The 22,346-nt window shown below is 40.6% G+C and overlaps 1 protein-coding gene across 1 annotated transcript; it reads left to right on the plus strand.

Moving 5' to 3' along the window:
• Positions 1-1,810: 1,810 nt before the first annotated feature.
• FABP7 (fatty acid binding protein 7) lies at positions 1,811-8,397 on the plus strand. Its single transcript, XM_070739636.1, has 4 exons — positions 1,811-1,983; positions 2,980-3,152; positions 4,425-4,526; positions 7,130-8,397. The coding sequence occupies exons 1-4, from the start codon at positions 1,911-1,913 to the stop codon at positions 7,178-7,180; spliced, it is 399 nt and encodes a 132-aa protein (XP_070595737.1). The 5' UTR covers positions 1,811-1,910; the 3' UTR covers positions 7,181-8,397.
• Positions 8,398-22,346: the final 13,949 nt, after the last annotated feature.

The raw sequence follows: 22,346 nt of genomic DNA on the forward strand, positions 1-22,346 counted from the left end.
TAAAAATGCCCTCCCTCATCCCCCTGGAGGCTCTCTGGAAGCCAAAAATGCCCTCCCGGGGCCTCTGTGCAAGCTGGCTGGCACACACATGCATGTTGTAGCTGAGCTAGGACAATAGCTCACGTGCCAGCAGATATGGCTCCAAGTGCCACCTGTGGCACTTGTGCCATAGGTTCGCCATCACTACCCTAATACAATCTCTTAAAGAAATAGCTCTTAAACCAAGCTAAATATCCCTTTAGTCTATCAGCACAGCTGTAAAGCAGCCTAAAGCAGTATATAGGTTTAATTGTTATTTCTATTGCTAACATGGTATGCTTGTGTGTGTGTCTGTTAGTATATGGGGTTCTTTTAAATCTTTAAATATTTTAATGTTATTTGGATTATTTATGATTTGTTCTATCTTGTTGTGAGCCGCCCCGAGTCTTCGGAGAGGGGCGGCCTACAAATCTTAATAATAATAATAATAATAATAATAATAATAATAATAATAATAATTCGTTTTACAGACATTGTAAAGCCAGGGTGTCCAACCTTGGCAACTTTAAGACCTGTGGATTTCAATTCCTAGAATTCTCCAGCCAACAATTCTGAAAGGTCTCAAAAGTTGCCAAGGTTGAACATTTCTTGAACATGTTTTAGGATAACAGGTTAGGCTCCCTGTATTCAATCTTCTTTTACTGTATGTCTCTATTTCCTTTGTTTCTATGTTAAGCCAGGAATTTACAGAGAGAGAGAGAGAGAGAGAGAGAGATTTTCATGATGTATTTAATTCATTACATGACAGTTCATTAAGTAAAAACGTATCACTATTTCACTTGGTTTCCCTTGGCTGAAGAGACTACTAAATGCAAAAGTATTAAATGTTATTGCAGTATCTACAAATGAGTTTGGGGAAAAGGGTTTTGTTAAGTCATCATACATTTTCAGTATGCTTCGAAGAAAAAACCTTCTGTTCACATTTTTTCAAGTCCTTTGCTGTAACATTTTGCATTGCAGGACAACCTTCTTGGTTTTTGACAAAACTATGTCTTTCTAAATGATCATACAAACAAGTTTTAATTATTTTATTGTATTGATGTCCCTCAAGGGAGGAAATGGACAGGCAGGGAGATTTCTGAATACTTTTAAAAACTCTAGGAATAGGGAAATAAAGAACTTGCACCAAGTTATATTTTGCTTTCACTCTTTCAAAAAAAAATCTATTATTTGAAGAAAAATACCAAATATTAAAAAAAAAAAACCTGTAAAAATACTCTGACAAAAATAATCAAAATATAAGAAGGGGATAACCAAGAAAGCATGATTGCAATAACTAGTTATGGTTTTGTAATACAAATTAATGTATTCTTTTATTCTAGCATTAAAGGGCCCAGTCCAAAATCCAATAACTTTTGCTTTTCTTTCCAAAGGCATCCAGCATTCTTTTAAAATTGTCGCCCGCATAGAGTGTCAGCGGAAATGCATCTGATTATCGTATTGTGTGGCTCCCATTCCGAGGCTGCACTATCCTTTGCCAAGTTTTCAAACAGGACTTAAAAGACCCTCACATCATTTGGCATTCCTCTCGTTTGCAGAAAAGCCCTTTCTTCTCCCCCCCTCACGTTTCCCAGGCTGAATAGGATGGCTAGTCCAACCAGCTCTGTTGACCCAGTGGCCTGATCCAATCATCTGCTGAATATCAACCTTCCCACCAGCTCGCACTCCCCACCCCCTCCCAACTCAAAGGAGTAATGAAAAAAATCCAGGAGGATGCAACAGTTTAAATTGTTTTCAGTTTCATTGGATGGTTCCTCAGTGAGGAAGCTGAGCAGGAGTAACCATCCAGGATTTAAGCCCAGTTTTAGGGAGAGTAGCAGTTGGTATCATAGCAGCTTTTGCCTCTTTCTCTCACTCGTCCCACAGTGAAAATGGTTGAGGCATTTTGTGCTACCTGGAAGCTGATTGACAGCCAGAACTTTGATGAGTACATGAAAGCATTAGGTATGTAGAAACAGCAGCATATAAAATCATCAGTGGATCCTGTTTTAACTTTTATATTTCTTTCAAGTTGATATAAAGGTTGCAGAGTTTGGATTCTGCAAAGAACAAACTAACTGAAGCAAAGCCATGCTGAATAGTATGTAATGGAAAGCTAAAATGTGAAGAGGTATATGGTAAAAATATATGTTAGTCAAAAGCATATTTATTTCAAAGATTTATTGTTAATGTTCTATTAAATGCAATGAATCGATAGTCTTGTTAGGTTTTTAAAATGTGAATGTAAATGAATTGGAAAGCGAATTTCTCTTTCAGTATAACAAAAATGGATTGCATGGAGTGTGTTTCTTGTCTGCTTTTAGAAAATAGATGATTGGAGTGGAAAGAGGGACAACTGAAAAAGTATTTTGGCCAAGTCTATGTATGGTCTATTTCGTACATCTTTAGGATATATGGGAAATAAATGGTATTCAGTACAATAACAAATCCATGTACAAATCTAGGTTGTAGAAATTCAAACAATCTGGATTAACATAAATATCATGCAAATAACCTGAAGCAATAATTTGCATCACTCCATATTCTCATACGAATTTGGTGAAATCAAATAATATTGGAAAAGGAACAAGTTTTTTTTTCTACAAAGAAAAGTGCAGGTTCATTGGAATAGAAGAGCTATGTCAAAAATAAAATTAATATGGTATTTTATCTGAAGATTCAGAAATAAATAGGCTGATCATTACTACCTTTGTTACAAAGAATTGTTCTTAATTTAACATTTTGCATTGCAAGACAACCTTCCTTGTTTTTGACAAAACTATGTCTTTCTAAATGATCATACAAACAAGTTTTAATTATTGTGCTGTATTGATGTCCCTTAAGTTCTGTTTTGCTTTCGTGCCTTGGTGCCACATTAGACAGACTGCTTCTTTCTTATTTAAGAACTCCAACAACATAAAATGGATGTTTGTGTTTTTCAATTTATTTTATATATTAAAGGAGTTGGTTTTGCTACTCGTCAAGTGGGGAATGTTACCAAACCAACTGTGATCATCTGCCAGGAAGGTGACAAAGTGGTGATTCGAACACAGAGTACTTTCAAGAACACAGAAATAAGCTTCAAACTGGGAGAAGAATTTGATGAAGTTACTGCAGATGACAGGAATTGCAAAGTAAGTAAGAAAAAAAAGTGTTTTATTTTTCAGAGTTGGGAGGAAAGAGGCTTTGAGTGCAGAGGGGCATCTTTCCTCTGAAACAAACAGTAAGTTTGTTGGAGAAACATTACAACTTAATTTCAGTGTAATCTACAATGGCGTAAGAGAAAGATAAAAAGATCCATCAGCTTGCTTTGCAAATTACGTTATGGTGCTAAACATACATTTTTCAAATCCTGAAAGATCAATAAATTGTAATTGAAGATACTTTAATGATTATATGTTTGTATTATTATTATTTTGCTGGGACTCTTAACAGTGGGCAACTATCTGCTCTGCTTATCAGGAAACTCCCAAGTACGTAACAGAAAATGCACTTTGTCTCTAAACCTCATACTTGTTGCTGTTATGCCCTATTCTATTGGGATTCCTGAAAGGTTCAGAAATTGTTTTTTGGGGGGGAAAACAATCCTAAATTCTGTTCCAGATTGGTATTTTAATCTCAATGGAACAGAGTAGAGTAGAGTATATGTAGAGTAGAATGGAGTATAGTATAGTAGAGTAGAGTAGAGTAGAGTAGAGTGTGTGTAGAGTAGAGTAGAGTGTGTGTAGAGTAGAAAGGAGTAGAGTAGACTTCTATTGGCCAAATATGATTGGAAATATAGGGAATTTGTCATTGGTGCAAAAAAGTTCTCTTTTGGTTCCTATTTGAGGCATAACTACTTAACCCCATGTCTTAAACTGCAAATGTATTAAAGCTGAAGTCTTTTCACTAAAATGCTTGTTAAATGCGACACCTTTAACACGAACAGACATAGAATTGCGCACAGGAAAATAATTCATTCAGTTTTCACGTTTATTTCTTTTTATAAATGATCTACTAAAAATATCTTGCTAACAAATTCATTTCTCTGGAACTAGTGGTCTAAAGGAGTGTTTGCTGGGTGATCTAAAACAGGGGATCTCCAACCAGGGCAAATGTAAGCCTAGAGGAATTCAACTCCCAGAATTCTTGCTGGCTGGGGAATTCTGGGAGTTGAAGGCTTCCAGGCTTAAAGTTGTGATGGTGTGGTTGAACCCCCTCCCTTTAATGTGAAAAGTTGCAAAACTTTGATCAAGCAGTAACAGACATCACCTAGAATTTTTAGACCCCTGCAACACATGCCCCTAATGGTCTATCATCATTCGAAGTCTGAAGTCTCCTACTGATAAATATTTTCAGGTTTTAACTATTAAACCTGAATGAATTGTTTGGGCAATTTTTATGACACTTTTAATCTATTTCCACAGTCCGTTGTGAGCCTGGATGGTGATAAATTGGTTCATGTACAAAAATGGGATGGCAAAGAAACAAACTTCGTTAGGGAAATTAAAGACGATAAAATGGTCATGGTAAGTAAAGCTTCCTAAAATTAAAAATGGTCCTGAGGGTTTATTATGCCATAGATATTATAACAAGGTCCTCCTTTCCCTACCTAAGTACATATCAATGATAGCTTCTAAAAACAGCCTTATTATTTATTCTGTAGCTTTATGGTTAATTAAATAAATAAATAAAATTCGTCCACTCAACAAAGCAGTGGATGTGATGTGCTGGTGGCTGGAGGCTGTTGGGGTCTGGATGGGACTCAACAGACTCAAACTCAACCCTGATAAGACGGAGTGGCTGTGGGTTTTGCCTCCCAGGGACAATTCCATCTGTCCGTCCATCACCCTGGGGGGGGGGAATCATTGATCCCCTTAGAGAGGGTCCGCAACTTGGGTGTCCTCCTCGATCCACAGCTCACATTAGAGAAACATATTTCAACTGTGGCGAGGGGGGCGTTTGCCCAGGTTCGCCTGGTGCACCAGTTGCGGCCCTATTGGGACCAGGAATCACTGCTCACAGTCACTCATGCCCTCATCACCTCAAGGCTCTCTAACACTCTCTACATGGGGCTACCTTTGAAAAGTGTTCGGAAACTTCAGATTGTGCAGAATGCAGCTGCGAGAGAAATTGTGGGCTTCCCTAAGTATGCCCATGTTACACCAACACTCTGCAGTCTGCATTGGTTGCCGATCAGTTTCCAGTCACAATTCAAAGTGTTGGTTATGACCTATAAAGCCCTTCATGGCATCGGACCAGAATATCTCCGGGAACACCTTCTGCTGCACGAATCCCAGCGACCGGTTAGGTCCCACAGAGTTGGCCTTCTCCGGTCCCGTTGACTAAACAATGTTGTCTGGTGGGACCCAGGGGAAGAGCCTTCTCTGTGGCGGCCCTGACCCTCTCCCCCCAGATATCAGAATTGCCCCTACCCTCCTTGCCTTTTGTAAGCTCCTTAAAACCCACCTCTGTCGTCAGGCATGGGGGAATTGAGATATTCCTTCCCTCCAGGCCTATACAATTTATGCATGGTATGTTTGTTTGTATGTTTGGTTTTTAATAAGGGTTTTTAGCTATTTTAAATATTAGATTTGTCATACGCTTTTTTATTATTGTTGTTAGCCGCCCCGAGTCTACGGAGAGGGGCAGCATACAAATCTAATAAAAAATAAATAAATGTAATACAGTATATATATATATATATATATATATATATATATATATATATATATATATATATATATATATATATACACACACACATATCTACAGTGGAGAAAAAATTATTTAGTCAATTACTATTTAGAATTTAGTTATATTTGTCAGTTGAGAATTCTCTTTTACTAAATAGCAATATTTTAATACAATCTTATCACTTCAATATTGACAGAGGCTAAAGCAACTGAACTGGGAATCCCAGAGTCTCATATTGTAAAAATACAACATTAAAAAGAAAATATATTTCTTTCTCAAAAAGAGCTTGAGATACTTCAATACATGTTAAAAATGACTCCTTTCATGTTTTTTCTTTAGTTTTGTTTGGGAATGGCATTTTTAAAATGGAAACATGATTGACTAAGAGAAATTCCTGCATTAGAAAGTACTTTTTTAAAAATTATCCAACAATCCATTATTGCAATCCAGAGCCAATTCAATTATTTCAAAAAATAAAACATGCCTTGTAATGTTCATGGAGAGGGGCGGCATACAAACCCAATAAATAAATAAATAAATAAATAAATAAATAAATAAATAAATAAATAAATAAATAAATAAATAAATGAGTAAATGAGTAAATGAGTAAATGAGTAAATGAGTAAATGAGTAAATGAGTAAATGAGTAAATGAGTAAATGAGTAAATGAGTAAATGAGTAAATGAGTAAATGAGTAAATGAGTAAATAAATAAATAAATGTATTTATGAATTGACTCTTTCATTATGATACTTGTAAGGGAAATCTGTAACAACTATAAATAGGGTTTCAATAAACAAGAATGACATGTGACTTATGAATAGCACATTAAAGTGTAAAAGCAGCAAACATAGTTCTGACTGGTTGACTAGAATATATTATCCAAATATATGTTTGTTAAGAATTGATCATAAGGGGGGGGGGGGGAAAGCATCAACACAAATTGTAAATGCAGGATCTCCCTGTAGGTAAAGAATCAGTTATAACCAACTCATGTTAAAATCTTTCATTTGTATTCACTTTTAATTTTTTATTTCACGATTTCTCTACATTGGGGTGTCCAACTTGCACTGCCACATCGTTGTCATGTGATGTATCATCACTTTTTCCCCTTCGCCAAACTAGGGGTGGGCGTGGCCAGCGCATGACACATCCAGTTCACAGGCCGCAATTTTGACAGCTCTGCTCTACATTGATAAGGAAAGTTCAAGTTAATTCATGCAGCAAAAACATGAATAACTGAAATAGCACTGGGTCATTTGCTTGCTATGTTTGGGGAAATTGTTTTCTGTCATGATATAGCAGAAACATGGCAGACTCAGATGTTTCAGGAACATCTGGACTTGTCAAAAACCATATGATTCATTTATCTCTGCACATTATGCCCCATAGTCTATATTTGTTTTAAATTGTCTTTGTATTCACTGAATTTGCAGACTCTCACCTTTGGTGATATTGTTGCTGTTCGCCAATATGAAAAAGCATAACATCTGTCAGCTTATTGTTTGGGGTATTAATACTTCTGGATGAAAGAAGACCAGTCTTTAGAAGTCATCTTTGAAGTAACAATTGTATCGCTGATATGGAAAGAACACCAAGCGCTACTTTAAAAAAACAACAACAACAACAGCCCTCCATGCTATCAATTTGGAAATGTTTTGTTTTGTAAATCACCACAAATAAATTTTGCAATAAAATCTTGAAATGTCTCCTTTTATAACAACAAATATGCTGCCATTATTGAATATTTGAATTGAAGCGAATTGACTACTTTATTTGGCCAACTTTGATTAGACACCACAAGGAATTTGTGTCCAGTGGAAAAGTTCTCAGAGTACATGCAAAGCAATAGAATAATGATCATCATGATAACAATACCAACAAGAGAATGGAGTAAGAAAAATAATAAATAATAGTTTTACAGCCATACTACGTGGATAAATGCACATAGAGATTAGACAGCACTGTGAGAATTAGATGTTCAACAGAGTGATGGGGGTGGGGGGAGGGAACTGTCCCTGTGTTTAGTTGTTTGGGCCTGAAATGTCTTATAATGCTGTTCTGATGGAAGGAGTTGAAATAGTTCACGACCAGGACGTGAGGGGTCTGTAGATATTTTCTTAGTCCTCCTTCTGATCCGTTTAATATATAAGTCTTCTATTAAAAGGAGGCTGGTAGAAAGTTCTTTCTGCAGCCTTAATTATCTATTGACGTCTTGTTTTGTTGCTTTCTGGTTGGTTTTATAAAATTTTATAAAATCAAAGCCAAGTAGAGCCAAAATATCTTGGTTTTATACTAAGTGTGTAGTGGTCCTTTAAAAACAGTTTTTGTAAATAAATGCTAGACTTTAATAATCTGCAATAGTAGACAAAATTTGGCCAAATATCTTCTTCCAGTTATCTCTCGTAGACATTCTCTCACAAAGAAACATGGTTCAATGATAAATACAGATATTAATCTTTCCACCTCAGTTCACTTCTACTTTTCTCCTCTTCCTAACTCTTAGAAACAGCCTGTTGCCTTCCTCTAACACTTCCTCTCATCTCCTGGTTATTCATTGCAATTCATGGATTCTCCAATCCTTATGCCCGAAATGTGTTTCTAGAAACAATATGTGTGGAGTTAAAGTTCAATACATGTGTTGTAAAATTTCATAATCTATAGACGCTTACACCGCAATTAATTGATAAACCATATGTTATCCTACTTGATATTTCCAATAGATCGTCATACGGAAAGACTTCAGTTCCACTTTTTTAACTCTTCAGAAATAGGGATTCTTCAGACTTCTTTTTCCTAGCATATTTAATTTATTTATTTATTCGATTTCTATGCCACCCAATTGGGTAGATAAAAGCAAGAATACTATGGAATGACCCAACTAATTTCAGATTTATAGAAACATAGAAGACTGACGGCAGAAAAAGACCTCATGGTCCATCTAGTCTGCCCTTATACTATTTCCTGTATTTTATCTTACAATGGATATATGTTTATCCCAGGCATGTTTAAATTCAGTTACTGTGGATTTACCAACCACGTCTACTGGAAGTTTGTTCCAAGGATCTACTACTCTTTCAGTGAAATAATATTTTCTCACGTTGCTTTTGATCTTTCCCCCAACTAACGTCAGATTGTGACCCCTTGTTCTTTTGTTCACTTCCCTATTAAAAACACTTCCCTCCTGAACCTTATTGAACCCTTTAACATATTTAAATGTTTCGATCATGTCCCCCCTTTTCCTTCTGTCCTCCAGACTATACAGATTGAGTTCATTAAGTCTTTCCTGATACGTTTTATGCTTATCTCCTCAGACAAGACAATGTTGACTTCTAGTAGCCCCAGACTAACAATTGCTGTACCACATACAAACAGCATATATGGAACTCCCATAGAGTGCCCAAAGTGAACTCAGTAAGCAATTTTGAAACCTGCTCAATTTACAAGGGGAAATTATTCCTCTTAAACTGATTGGAAGCATCCAGAACAGAGAAGAATGTCTGCAACTGATAGGCACCCTCATGACATTATCGCACAAAGGACCCAGGTTAATGTACTTGCATGAGACATGAGGTGATTAATTGAAATTACATAACTGAATTACTTGCAAGATGACATTATTTGTTTGTTTGTTTGTTTGTTTGTTTGTTTGTTTGTTTGTTTGTTTGTTTGTTTGTTTGTTCGTTCGTTCGTTCGTTCATTCATTCATTCATTCAATTTTTTATGCCGCCCTTCTCCTTAGACTCAGGGCAGCTTGCAACATGTTAGCAATAGCACTTTTTAACAGAGCCAGCATATTGCCCCCACAATCTGGGTCCTCATTTTACCCACCTCGGAAGGATGGAAGGCTGAGTCAACCTTGAGCCGGTGAGGAGATTTGAACCTCTGACCTGCAGATCTAGCGATCAGCTTTAGTCACCTGCAGTACTGCACTCTACCCACTGTGCCACCTCAGCCCTTTATTATCAAAGCTTTTAAGAGACCATACAGACTTATGGTCTCTTAGCAGACATAAGTGTTTATTATCACAAACTCACAGTACACATGTCATTATGTCAACTTAGAATTGTTTAAGTAGTACGTTCATTAAAATACCTACATAAAGATTTGTTGTATAGTGGGTTTTAAAACCTGTTGCTACTGGTTTATGTCCTTGCTTGCGCAGAAGCGTCCCGGGTGGGGGGGATGGAGCCTCTTGCCATCGCTGCCACCAGTTCCCAGAACCGGGCCAAACCGGGAGCAACCCATAATTAAATCCAAGTGGTGCCATTATTATTTTGCACTGAACTTTTAAAGTGCCATAATTAAGCAAAGAACTCAATACCTGAATACCACATATTTTTATTTAATTCATGGTGAATGATGTTCAAATTATATGAAAATATAGGAAATAATAATAATAATAATATAGGAAAGAAAGAAAAGAAAGAAACCAACTCCATTACCTAATAAAATGCTATGTGGTTTTGTGTGCAGCTAACATATATGGTATTCAAAGTCTATAGCAGAGCAAGGTTTATGGAAAACAAAGTCTCTATGTGTATAGTGTAGCAGTGATGTTGAAAACTATGAGTTTTTCTCAGTGAAGGGCTACAAATTTCTTTACCAACACACTGTGGGTGTGGCTTATTTTGTGGGTATGGCTTGCCAGTCATATGACCAGGTGGGAGTGGCTTGGTGGTCAGGTGACTGGAGTGGCTTAAAGGTCATGTGACTCGCTTAAAGGTGGCCAACTTGACATCACTCATGTGGGTTTGGATTAGGGTTAGGGTGCCTGGCCTCTCCTTGCCTCAAAGAGATATTGTTTCCCTGTCTATTTACTATTACTGAACCTCCAAAATATACTATTTAATTGTATGTATATATGCCATATGTGTACACACATATTATACACAGGCACACAAAAATATACATTATCTACTATATAAACTGTATGTGTATGTACACACACACACACAGCTCTTCTAAAATTATACACATTCAACTTCATTTACTGCGATAGGAAAAACATACCCAGAGCCCAGAAGGGAAAAAAAGAAAAAAAAAAAATCAATTTTTTTCTACCAGTTCTGCGTGCCTGACCAAATTTTTTCTACTGGTTCTTACTGCATACCTTACTGCAGTGTTTCCCAACCTTGGCAACTTGAAGATATTTGGACTTCAACTCCCAGAATTCCCCAGCCAGCGAATGCTGGCTGGGGAATTCTGGGAGTTGAAGTCCAGATATCTTCAAGTTGCCAAGGTTGGGAAACACTGCCTTACACTACCCGTAGGAGCCCATCACTGAATTTTCTTCATGCAACTGGATTATTCTTTTGTTCTTCCATGTGATCATGTAAATTGGGGGAAGTAGACAGCAAAGGAACATATGTTCTTCATATTTGCTGCTGTGACTGAATGAATACCTTTCCTGTATTGCTAAATGGGCAGAATGGCTTTAAATCCCAGGAACATTGTTAATTTCCTTCTTGACGTGACTTGTTCTTGCCAAAACTGCAAAAAGCGTGTGAAGCTTAAGCTCCATGTCCTATTCAGTGGGACAACAAAGACTCTTGGAGTTTAGACATCCAACTATGCCAGGATTTTTTCCTAGCTGTGCAGTGTGGCTGGTTAAATTGGGGGTGTTGTGGCATCATTTTACATGTTGTGTGTTGCAGGTTGCTGGGGGCATAACAAGTATCATCCTAAATAACTTGGCTTCTTCCATTTATCAATGGAAATAAGACTGTCTGGCATAGTCCTGGATTAGCAACCTTTGGGCTAAATACATTTAAATTTTATTCCTTCAGCCTTTTTGGTGGGTTGTGTTGTTCTCCCTTCTAGTTGAACTGATATATAACAGAATATATAACAATATTTCTGCTAACATAATGCAATGCATTTTCCCTTCACTATAGCTGTGTAGGATTGATCTGGTTAATCTGGTTAATTAAGAATATAATTAAATTAATTTAAACTTCCTGTTACATAAATAATCTGTACCATACACAGTTAATTGCATAGTGTATGTAATAATTAAGTGTAAATTATTATAGGCCAAAGAAAATGTCACCCCTGTATGACTCTCTTTGTTATCTTTGGAAAGCCATTCAGCTTTAAACCTAGGTTAGTAAAATTACACACTTGTTTTAAAGGGATTTGCTATGAAAAATGCTCGAGCTTTGGAAGTGAAACATAAAAATGAAGAATAGAGTGAAGAACTTTTTGAATTTTTTGATGAGCCATTATTTATTTAGGCAGAAATATCTACATGGTCCTAGAATACAATACAGATATTTTCAAATTGCTTGACTTCTAAGCTTATGTTAGATTTGAGCCTAGGAAACACTAGGTGCAATTTTCCTGGTGTAATGGGAAAGTATAATGAGACCAGAGCTAGGATCCCCATGAATTAGCTTTCTAAAAAAACCAGAACTAATACAAAAAGCTATGCCAGGACTAGTTCTGAGAGTACTATTCCAAATGCGGAATCTTGATGTATGTGTGTGAATCTTTGCTAGACTCTGGCTCATTTGTGTAACTTTATTATACTCCTCTGCAGTGCTTGTAAGGTTTTGTGCCTATAGTAAAACACATTGTGCTTTTAATCCATTAATACAGCTCACATCAGTGCTGTCTGGGTTGAAGACTCAAAGCAGAGGACTGTCTTTCCCAGGCCTGGTATTCCCAGGGATGTGAGAACAAGTTGCTGACTTCATCTCCATGGAAAAAGCCATCGTTTGAGTGGTGTTAATTTCCATGGCAACTAATTTATGGAGCGTCTAAATAAAAGCAAAAGACAATCAGGATCAAGATGGGAAGGGAGAAAATAAATGCCCAATAATGACTGGTTTAAATAATAACTCTATACATTCTGATTGGGTATTCTTCATACATGGTAAACACATATTTGAAATGAAATATTATTTACCTAACAACTCTAAATTCATTCTTCATTTTTCACACAGCAGCTATCCAATAAAACTTTATTGATCCACCTGTTTAAATACATGCAAAAAAATATTGGAAGAAAAGTACGGATATTGCTAACCATTCATTAGGATGAAAGATTTATACTTAGATTCTAAATTTCTGTAAAACAAGGAAGAGACACTATAACATAGACATACTGTATATACAAGATATAAAGACATTTTGAATCATGGCAATCAGAGCATATTTAGAGTTTGAATGACCTTGAAAATTTCATCAATTTTACCACCGCCCCAAAAAAGCAAAAAACAAGATGGCGACCACATGCAGAGTGTCAAAAACATGGCTTCTGCACATGTGCAGAAGAAAAATCTCAGAAAAAAATTCCCTCCAATTTTTTTTTAAAAAAACTATTTTTGGGAGAGATGGTAGTGTCCACGGACTGGCATGCATCAAACTGGCTCCATGACATCATTGTGACATCACCAACAGGTCGCTACCAGTTTGGGTGAACAGGTGGAGGAACCCACCTCTGACATGTATGTATGGAGTATAATAGTGGCATATCGATATTACACCCTTAGCCATTCTTGTTCTCTTGTCAGGCAGATTTGACCCTAAATTGTCTTAAGAAACTGTTGTCCAGACTATTCGGCCCCAGTTACAAACAACAAAGAATGCAGCACACACAAATTCTGTCCAAGCCTTCATTTATTAAGCTAAAGACTACTGTTAAATCCAGAAGTTTCTGTTACCAGGGAAATTAGTTAAAGAGTTATTGTTAAGCAAAAGTCATTAGAGTCAGACAGGACTGGTTACTTACCTCTGATTGGCCGCTGGGCTTTGGGCGCCAAACTAAAGAGCTGTCAGGCGTCGCTTGTTGCCGGGCGAAAGTTTTCCTGTGCTACCGGGCTTACGCGTCTCCTGTCAGATTGCATTCGGCAGTGAAAGTAAGCCGCGGCTGTTGTTTCTCTGTGAAAGAATAAAGCGTTTTAACTCCAAGCCGTTTACTCGGATTATTTCATTGGCGACGAGGGTCTTGAGGACTGCTTTTTCTCCTTAAATCATTATGTCTACCCCGTCAATCATTCAGCCGCCAGAGCTTTTTGACCCTGAACGGTCAACCTGGACTGCCTATATGGCAAAATTTGAAATTTTTCTGGAAGCAGCCGGCATGCAAGATGCCACGGACAGCCGCAAAAGAGCTTTATTCCTAAACTATTGCGGCACTCAAATTTTTGAGCTGGCGGGCACCCCGACAGACCCAGAGCCTGCCAATTCTGTCTCGTGGCAAATTCTGAAAGAGAAATTAGCCTCTCATTTCAAACCAACTAAGCCCGCTAGGGTTTACCGACACCAGTTTTCCCGCACGGCCCAAGCCGAAGGGGAAACAATTAATCAGTTCGCAACTCGCCTCAGGACAATATTGGCAAAATGTCAATTTGATAACCCTGAGGCGAGGTTGACAGATGCCATTATCTTCGGCATGAAGAATGTCTCCATCAGAAATAAGCTGTTAGCAACGGAAGATTCTACCCTGCAAGATGTGATCAAAGCTGCCCAGACAGCTGAAGTGGCAGAGTCTGCTGCCGCTGAATTGAAATCGAATGACAAGCTATCAACGGTATGCAAACTCACTGCACATCCTCGCGCACAAGTCAACTCTTCTTTGGACTACTACACCAATGCTTTTGATGCCCAGGACGACGACTGCTGCCTGATTCGTGGACCCCCTAACCAGCAACTCCGCCAAAACTTCCCTGCTTGTGCTGGCTGCCGAGGTCAACATGCACGCTCTAGATGTCCCTTCAAGGACGCCTTCTGCCGCCGCTGTGACAAGCGAGGCCACATCGCTGCTGTATGCCGTGCCGCCCTGCCTGATGACAACTCAGGGAACCAAGACCTGCTGCCAACGTTCCCTGCCCAGCGTTCCTACCGGCCATTCCGACAACAAGGACGGGGAAATAGGAGACCGTGGTCCAACCGAGGTAACCTTGCAAGCCCTGCTTCTGCAGCTACTCCTTCTCCCCTTAATAAAATTGTTGTCCCTCTCCTATTAAATCAACATCCCTGCCACATGGAGCTGGATACGGGCTCCAAATATACTTTGATGCCGTGGCACAAACTAAGACTTTATTTACCTGATGTGTCTCGAGACTCTTTGCTGCCATCAGATATTGTTATCAAAGACTTTCAGGGACACCCAATTAGTGTGTTGGGTACTACTAGCGTCCCTATCACTTTTAAAAATGTGCACCATAGGTTGCCCCTATTAATCGTGGACGGGGCCAATCATTCTTTGTTGGGTTTGAATTGGATGGCTCCCCTAGGATTAGCCATCACCGGTGTCCACAAAATTTTTGCACCCAACACACCTGATTTTGTTAAAGAATTTCCAGATGTCTTTAAACCAGGGTTGGGAACATATAAGGGACCCCCAATCTCCTTCTCCTTAGACCCAGCCATTCCCCCCTTGAGATTGAAGCCTCGGAGGGTACCTCTGCCCTTGCTTGACAAATTAGATGCCCAATTGGACAAACTCCAATCCCAAGGCATTTTGGTTCCTATTGAGCACGCTCCCTGGGAGACACCTATTGTAACCCCCCTTAAACCTAATGGATCTCTGCGTGTGTGTGCTGATTACAAATCCACTTTGAATAAGGCATTACAGCACAACTCTTATCCAATTCCAGTTGTGCAGCACTTGCTGCACACTTTAGGGTCTGGGAAGGTCTTTGCAAGGCTGGACCTTGCCCAGGCATACCTACAGCTTCCTGTAGATGAAGCCACTTCTTTAGCCCAGACAATAGTTACCCACAGAGGTGCCTTCAGGTGCACACGCCTGCAATTTGGCATTAGTGTAGCCCCAGGTATTTTCCAGAGACTAATGGAACGCTTGTTATGGGGGCTTAAAGGGGTCGTCCCTTACTTCGATGATATTTTAATTTGTGGGGACACAAGGGACCAATTACACTCTAGAATCCGACAGGTGTTGACCAGGTTACAATCAAAAGGGCTGAGGCTGAACCCTGACAAGTGTGTATGGGGAACTCCATCTGTAGATTTCCTAGGATTCAAAATCGATGCAGCAGGAATTCATCCCACGGATGACAAAATTAGGGCCATTAGAGACGCACCTGCCCCCACTTGTAAAGCAGAGCTGCAAGCCTTTTTAGGGTTATTGAATTTCTACTCAGTTTTTCTGAAGCATAAAGCCTCTGCAGCTGAGCCGCTTCATAGACTTCTCCACAAGGGGGCGCAATGGCAATGGGGAGATACTGAACAGGCATCTTTCACTGCTGTCAAACAACTCCTGACTTCCCAAAGTGTAGTCGTGCAATATAGTCCCACATTACCCCTCAGACTCACATGCGACGCTTCGCCATACGGGGTGGGATCTGTCCTAGCCCATTTATTACCAAATGGTCAGGAGGCACCTATAGCTTACTTTTCAAGAACCTTATCCCAGGCTGAACGCAATTATGCCCAAATTGATAGAGAAGCTTTAGCTTTGGTTGCCGGCGTTAAAAAATTCCATAATTATTTGTTGGGCCGCCCTTTCCAATTGATTACTGACCACAAACCGTTGCTGGGATTATTAGCCACTGGGAAACCTACTCCTCCATTTATGTCCCCCCGCATGTCCAGGTGGGCTATATTTTTAGCTGGCTATGATTATATTCTAGTGCATAAAGGTGGCTCTCAAATTAATCATGCCGATGCCTTGAGCCGCTGCCCATTGGGTCAGCAGGTGGTAGACCCAGCCCCTGCTGGAGATGTCCTCTTAATAGACATAGGCACTCCATCCCTCGTGACAGCAGAAGAGGTAGCCAAGGAAACAAAACTTGACCCTGTCTTAGGAAGAGTCCTTCACTATATTCTAAAAGGATGGCCAGCCAATGGGGATGACCCAATAGTAGGTGAGTTTAAAACAAAACGGCTAGAACTGTCTGTTATGCATGAATGTGTGTTGTGGGGTGATAGGGTAGTCATCCCCCATTCCCTAAGGCCTCAAGTGATGCAACTGCTGCATCAAGGACACCCCGGGGTGGTCAGGATGAAGGCCTTGGCTAGGGGGTATTTATGGTGGCCAGGGCTGGACAGGGCTATAGAGGACTGGGTTGCTACATGTAAGTCCTGTCAGGAGACCAGACCAAATCCTCCCAAAACCACCCCTGCACAGTGGGACACCCCTAGGGGCCCTTGGTCAAGAATACATATCGACCTAGCAGGGCCAGTGAACAATAACATGTTCTTAATAGTGGTGGATGCATACTCCAAGTGGTTGGAGATACTGTTACTAGGGTCCACTACAACAACATCAGTGTCAAAGGTGTTACGGAAATTGTTTGCGACACATGGGTGTCCAGATGTTCTGGTATCGGATAATGGGCCCCAATTTACTTCCAAGGAGTTTGAAATGTTCCTCGCCGGGTTGGGGGTGAAACATGCTTTGGTCTCAGTCCACGCAGCGTGGGCTAATGGGATGGCTGAAAGGTATGTCCGAGTGGCCAAAGAGGCCATCAAAAGATCATCCCCAGGGGAAATTCAAGGCAGACTGGACACTTTCCTTCTAATGCAACATATCACACCAAGTATGACTACAAATAGAAGCCCGGCTGAATTACTGATGGGGAGGAAGTTAAGGTCACCTTTGGATAGGCTGCACCCAGCCTATGTCCAGTTAAAAACGGTAAATGTCACCACTCCGGAACGCTCGGTATGTATCGGTCAAAATGTGTATGTTAAAAATTTTGATAAGGGCACATTGTGGGAGAGTGGAATAGTCACAGAGCAAACAGGTCCAAAAACATATACAATTGCCCTAAGTGATGGCCGCCTCTGGAAGAGGCACATAGATCACATTAGAGGGAGATTGGCATCTGCCAGTATAAGGGACAATAGGGCTGCCATAAGTAATGGGGCCTCTCCTCCTTCACACCCCACAGGAAATTACTCAAGACCTAATAGGAACCAGGAACAAATAGACTGGGACTTACCTGGATTTCCTAGTCAAGCCAGCGCAGCTGCAGCTCCGCAAGGCTCCAGCCATGGGGGTGCTGGACAGTCTCATCCGGAAGAGCCATCTTCATCGGTGGATACCCAGGTCCTCCAAGAACAACGAAGGTCTGAGCGGGCACCCAGCTCAGAAGTTTCTGTTACCAGGGAAATTAGTTAAAGAGTTATTGTTAAGCAAAAGTCATTAGAGTCAGACAGGACTGGTTACTTACCTCTGATTGGCCGCTGGGCTTTGGGCGCCAAACTAAAGAGCTGTCAGGCGTCGCTTGTTGCCGGGCGAAAGTTTTCCTGTGCTACCGGGCTTACGCGTCTCCTGTCAGATTGCATTCGGCAGTGAAAGTAAGCTGCGGCTGTTGTTTCTCTGTGAAAGAATAAAGCGTTTTAACTCCAAGCCGTTTACTCGGATTATTTCAACTACTAATGAGCTTTGTTAGTAGTTGGCAAACACAAATACAGTTTAAAGCAGTTTTTTCTTAACACCGGCTGTAAATTCAACTTAATTGACAGCCAGCACGAGTCCATGAAATAATAAATCAAGTCTGAGCAAATAATCTTGGAGATATCATGAAGTTTACAATGGTTGGCAAAATGCCGAGAAACAATTTGCAGGAAGAATGCAAGAGCTGAGCTGATATTTTTTAATTCAAGATAAGAAGGCAAATGAATAAACGTGGTTTCCTGCAAAGTGCTACCTGTGTCATCATCCCAATTGGCTAGGGGAGTGGCCAATTAATCCTATGTCTACTCTCAAGGAACCATTCCTGCCTTTTGACAGCTCTGCATGCCCATGCATTACGAATAGGCTCCTCCTCTTCTTCCTTGTCACTGATGGGAGTTTTTGGAGGTTCTGAAGACCCTGGCTATATCTCTGCCTCTGGCACCGAGTGCCCTCCAGCCTCTTCACTTTCTCACTCCGGTGCCAGCTGCATGGGCCGCTGGGGCATCGCCACATTGGCCTCTTCTCTGGCGGGATCCACTACAAACTGCACGGGCTGCTAGCGGGCCACAACACAGATTGAGAAATGTTGCCAAAATTTACAACATATTCACTCTAAACAGCAAACTGTTATGACCTTCACTGGATAATTCCTTTGCTGCTTTGCCCATCTAACTTTTCATTCATTCTAAATTCTAGGAAGCAATTCTATTTTTTTTAAAAAAATTGTTTTTATTTGAATATTTACATTTAAAAAGCAGCATAAAAAGACAAAACATAACAACACAATACAAAATACACTACATAACCTCTAGATTATAATACAGCATTTCATGTGGACATTTATCTTATGCTTATATGATCCTATTCATTTACATGATTAATTGCTATTTCTTAATACAGTTATAATATTTGAACATAACTAAACATTTTAATCAGTATTAATTTAATTGTTTACTAATTTGATTTCTTTTTCCAAGCCAATTGTAGATTTTACTCCAAATTTCATAGTATTCCGAATCCTCTCTCTAATTTAATTCCATAGTCATTTTATCTAGCTCAACACAATCAAGGATTTTTCTAATTATTATACTTTCAATGGGTGTATTGATTTGTTTCCAGTATTTTAAAGGATAATTCTGGTTGTGGTGAGTAAATGCAATATGATGTAATAATATTTCTTATCCATTTTCCAGTCCACTATTCCCAGCATAAATATTTCCAGTTTCAAATTTATTTTTTGTTCTGTGATTTCCTCTAACCATTATTATTATTATTTATTAGATTTGTATGCCGCCCCTCCCCATAGACTTGGGGCAGCTCACAACAATAATAGTACAATATATAACAAATCTAATAATTAAAAGTCACTAAAAACCCCTTATTAAAAATAAATATACACACAAACATACCTATGCTGTATAGGCCCGGGGGAGATGTCTCATTTCCCCCATGCCTGGCAGCAGAGGTGGGTTTTAAGAAATTTACGAAAGGCAAGGAGGGTGGGGACAGTTCTAATCTCCGGGGGGAGATGGTTCCAGAGGGTTGGGGCCGCCCCAGAGAAGGCTCTTCCCCTGGGTCCCGCCAGATGACATTGTTTAGTCGACTGGACCCGGAGAAGGCCAACTCTGTGGGACCTAACCAGTCGCTGAGATTCGTGCAGCAGAAGGCGGTCTCGGAGATATTCTGGCCCGATGCCATGAAGGGCTTTATAGGTCATGACCAACACTTTGAATTGTGACTGGAAACTGATTGGCAACCAATGCAGACTGCGGAGTGTTGGTGTGACATGGGCATACCTAGGGAATGCATATTGCAGTAAGAATTTCCTCCCCAAATATTTATGAGTGTACACATACACGCAGCAACAACAACAACAACATATTTTAATTACATGCAGTCATTTGTTCCCTCACCTCTACTTATTGTTGTTTGTTAATAACTAAAGTTCAATTTTTTTAAAAAAAAATTTTTGCTGACCTATAGCAATTCATAATTTGTGATGTTTATTACAGTAATCATAATTTGTGCTTCCTTCAGCATTTATCAATTGATTATAAAAGATATCAAACTAATAGTTTGCTCACCACTTCATACATTCTCCTGATTTCACAACAAATTAATTTTAATGTGTGTCAAAAGAGAATGGAATACACAAAAGAATAACACTGGTAATTTTATTACCATCGTCTCTTTATTACCCATGTTTCCCCGAAAGTAAGACAGTGTCTTACTTTCTTTTTATCCCCCAAAGCCCCACTATGTCTTACTTTCGGGGTATGTCTTATATTGGAAAAAAAGGTGCGCGCTGGAGTCAGAAAAAGACATAGACAGACGGGGAGGGAGCCGGCCGGCCGGCGAGGCCCGGAGTGCGCTGCCAGCTGGGAAGGAAGGAGGGAGGGAGGCGGCCCCCGCTGCTTTCCTCGCCGTGCCGCTCCCAAGCGCCTTCCTCCCCCTCGCCACCTTCTCGCTCTCCAGGTCCAGCTAGATGAGAGGGAGGCGGCAATACTCCCGTGTTTTCCCGAAAGTAAGACATATGTCTTACTTTTGGGGTACGGCTTATATTAGCCGACCCCCCTGAAACCCCCGATACGTCTTACAATCGGGGGTGTCTTACTATCGGGGAAACAGGGTACCATCGTCTCTTTATTACCATCGTCTCTGCCATACAGCACCATCCTCATCATCAGCGAAGGACTGTCATCTTCGGCATTACTGGTACGCCCTGTGAGGCCATCGTGGATGCATGTGCATTGGGGCGAGATTTGGCTTTTGGTGATTTTTGCTGATATTTTTGCTTCTGTGCATGTGCAGAAGCAAAACAAATCAGCAAAAATTGCTGAAATCTTGCTCATGCAAGTGTCTTCCCATGAGATTTTGCTTGCTGCGCATGTGCAGAAGCCAAATCTCACACGGGGGCACGGGGGAGCACATTGGGGACATGCAGCTGCATGCATATCCTGAAAATCGCTTCCGGAGTGGAGCACCTCACCGTTCCGGTAGTGGCCCATCACTGCTCATCCTCACCCCACACCTATTAAGGATTATATGTCACTCTAACAAGCACAGATAGCCCTTGATCAGACCTGGGCAAGGGGCAGCCCATGGGCCACATACGGCCCGCCCGCTGTCTGTGATTGGTCCACCCGCTATCTGTGACTTGGGCAAGGGGTAGCCCATTGGCCACATCCAACCTGCCCGCTCTCTGTGACCGGCCCACCCGCTATCTGTGACCGGTCTGCGGAGGCCGGGGTCTGCTCCAGTGCGAGGATGAAAGAGCTCACCGCATCTGCCAGGAGTCCTCCAGTTCCTGCTTTCCTGATGAATCATGAAGAAAGCAGAAACCAGAGGAGTCCTGGCAGACGCGGTGAGCTCTTTCATCCTCGCACTGGAGTGGACCCCGACCTCCTACGAAGAGTGGCTGAGCACAGAAACCATGCAAACGCTCCAGCGCAGTGACTGTGGTGCACAGTGTTGCCATAAAGCAAACAATTAGGGGTCTGTTGAGTGGGTCTGGTTGTTTAGGTCAGGCCAGGGTCTGGCCCTCTAAAACCATCCCAATTTTTCATGGCAAAATTAATTGCCCACTCCTGCCCTTGATTAACAACAGTTTGTTTAGTGACCACTTTAAGTTACAACATCTGTCATGCCGTCTTCAGGTTCTGCATCTGCGTGGGAAGATGAGCTAGAGCTAGAATTAACAGAGATGGAGTAGATGGCTCTGTTGGAGTAAACTGGAGAAGGGCAGAATCAGTCCAGGCATGGCTTTTCTGAATTAGTAAGGCTTGTAGACAGGGAGAGTTCAGGAGAAGAGCAAGGATTACCCCCTCCTCCTCAGAGAAGGTGAGATCAACACAGATTGAGCCAGCTACGAGGGAGGAGAGTGCCTCATCCCCTTTCACAAGGCACACCTGGGGACTGAGATGTAAGGAGGTCCTGGTGGGAGGAGCATTTGTCGGGAATAAGCATTAAATCATGTACACTTGCCAAAGCCTGGAGATTACTGTACTCTGTTTTGTGGGGCTTGCCAGTTTGCCTGCTTCGCTGATCTTCTTGCTCTGGTTACTGTTATATGTTTCCAAATGTAAAATAATGCACTTGGGGAAAAGGAATCCTCAATCAGTATTGTATTGGCAGTTCTGTGTTAGCAAAAACTTCAGAAGAGAAGGATTTAGGGGTAGTGATTTCTGACAGTCTCCAAATGTGTGAGCAGTGTGGTCAGGTGTAGGAAAAGCAAGTAGGATGCTTGGCTGCATAGCTAGAGGTATAACAAGCAGGAAGAGGGA

This window comes from Erythrolamprus reginae, chromosome 1 (assembly GCF_031021105.1).
Source record: "Erythrolamprus reginae isolate rEryReg1 chromosome 1, rEryReg1.hap1, whole genome shotgun sequence".
NCBI classification, from domain to species: Eukaryota; Metazoa; Chordata; class Lepidosauria; order Squamata; family Dipsadidae; genus Erythrolamprus; species Erythrolamprus reginae.

Bases quoted from the DNA above. Each gene is read 5' to 3' on its own strand.
- FABP7 (XM_070739636.1), top strand. From the start codon at position 1,911: ATGGTTGAGGCATTTTGTGCTACCTGGAAGCTGATTGACAGCCAGAAC. The intron at 1,984-2,979 runs GTATGTAGAAAC...TATATATTAAAG, and splicing joins TGAGTACATGAAAGCATTAG to GAGTTGGTTTTGCTACTCGT. The intron at 4,527-7,129 runs GTAAGTAAAGCT...CTGAATTTGCAG, and splicing joins AAGACGATAAAATGGTCATG to ACTCTCACCTTTGGTGATAT.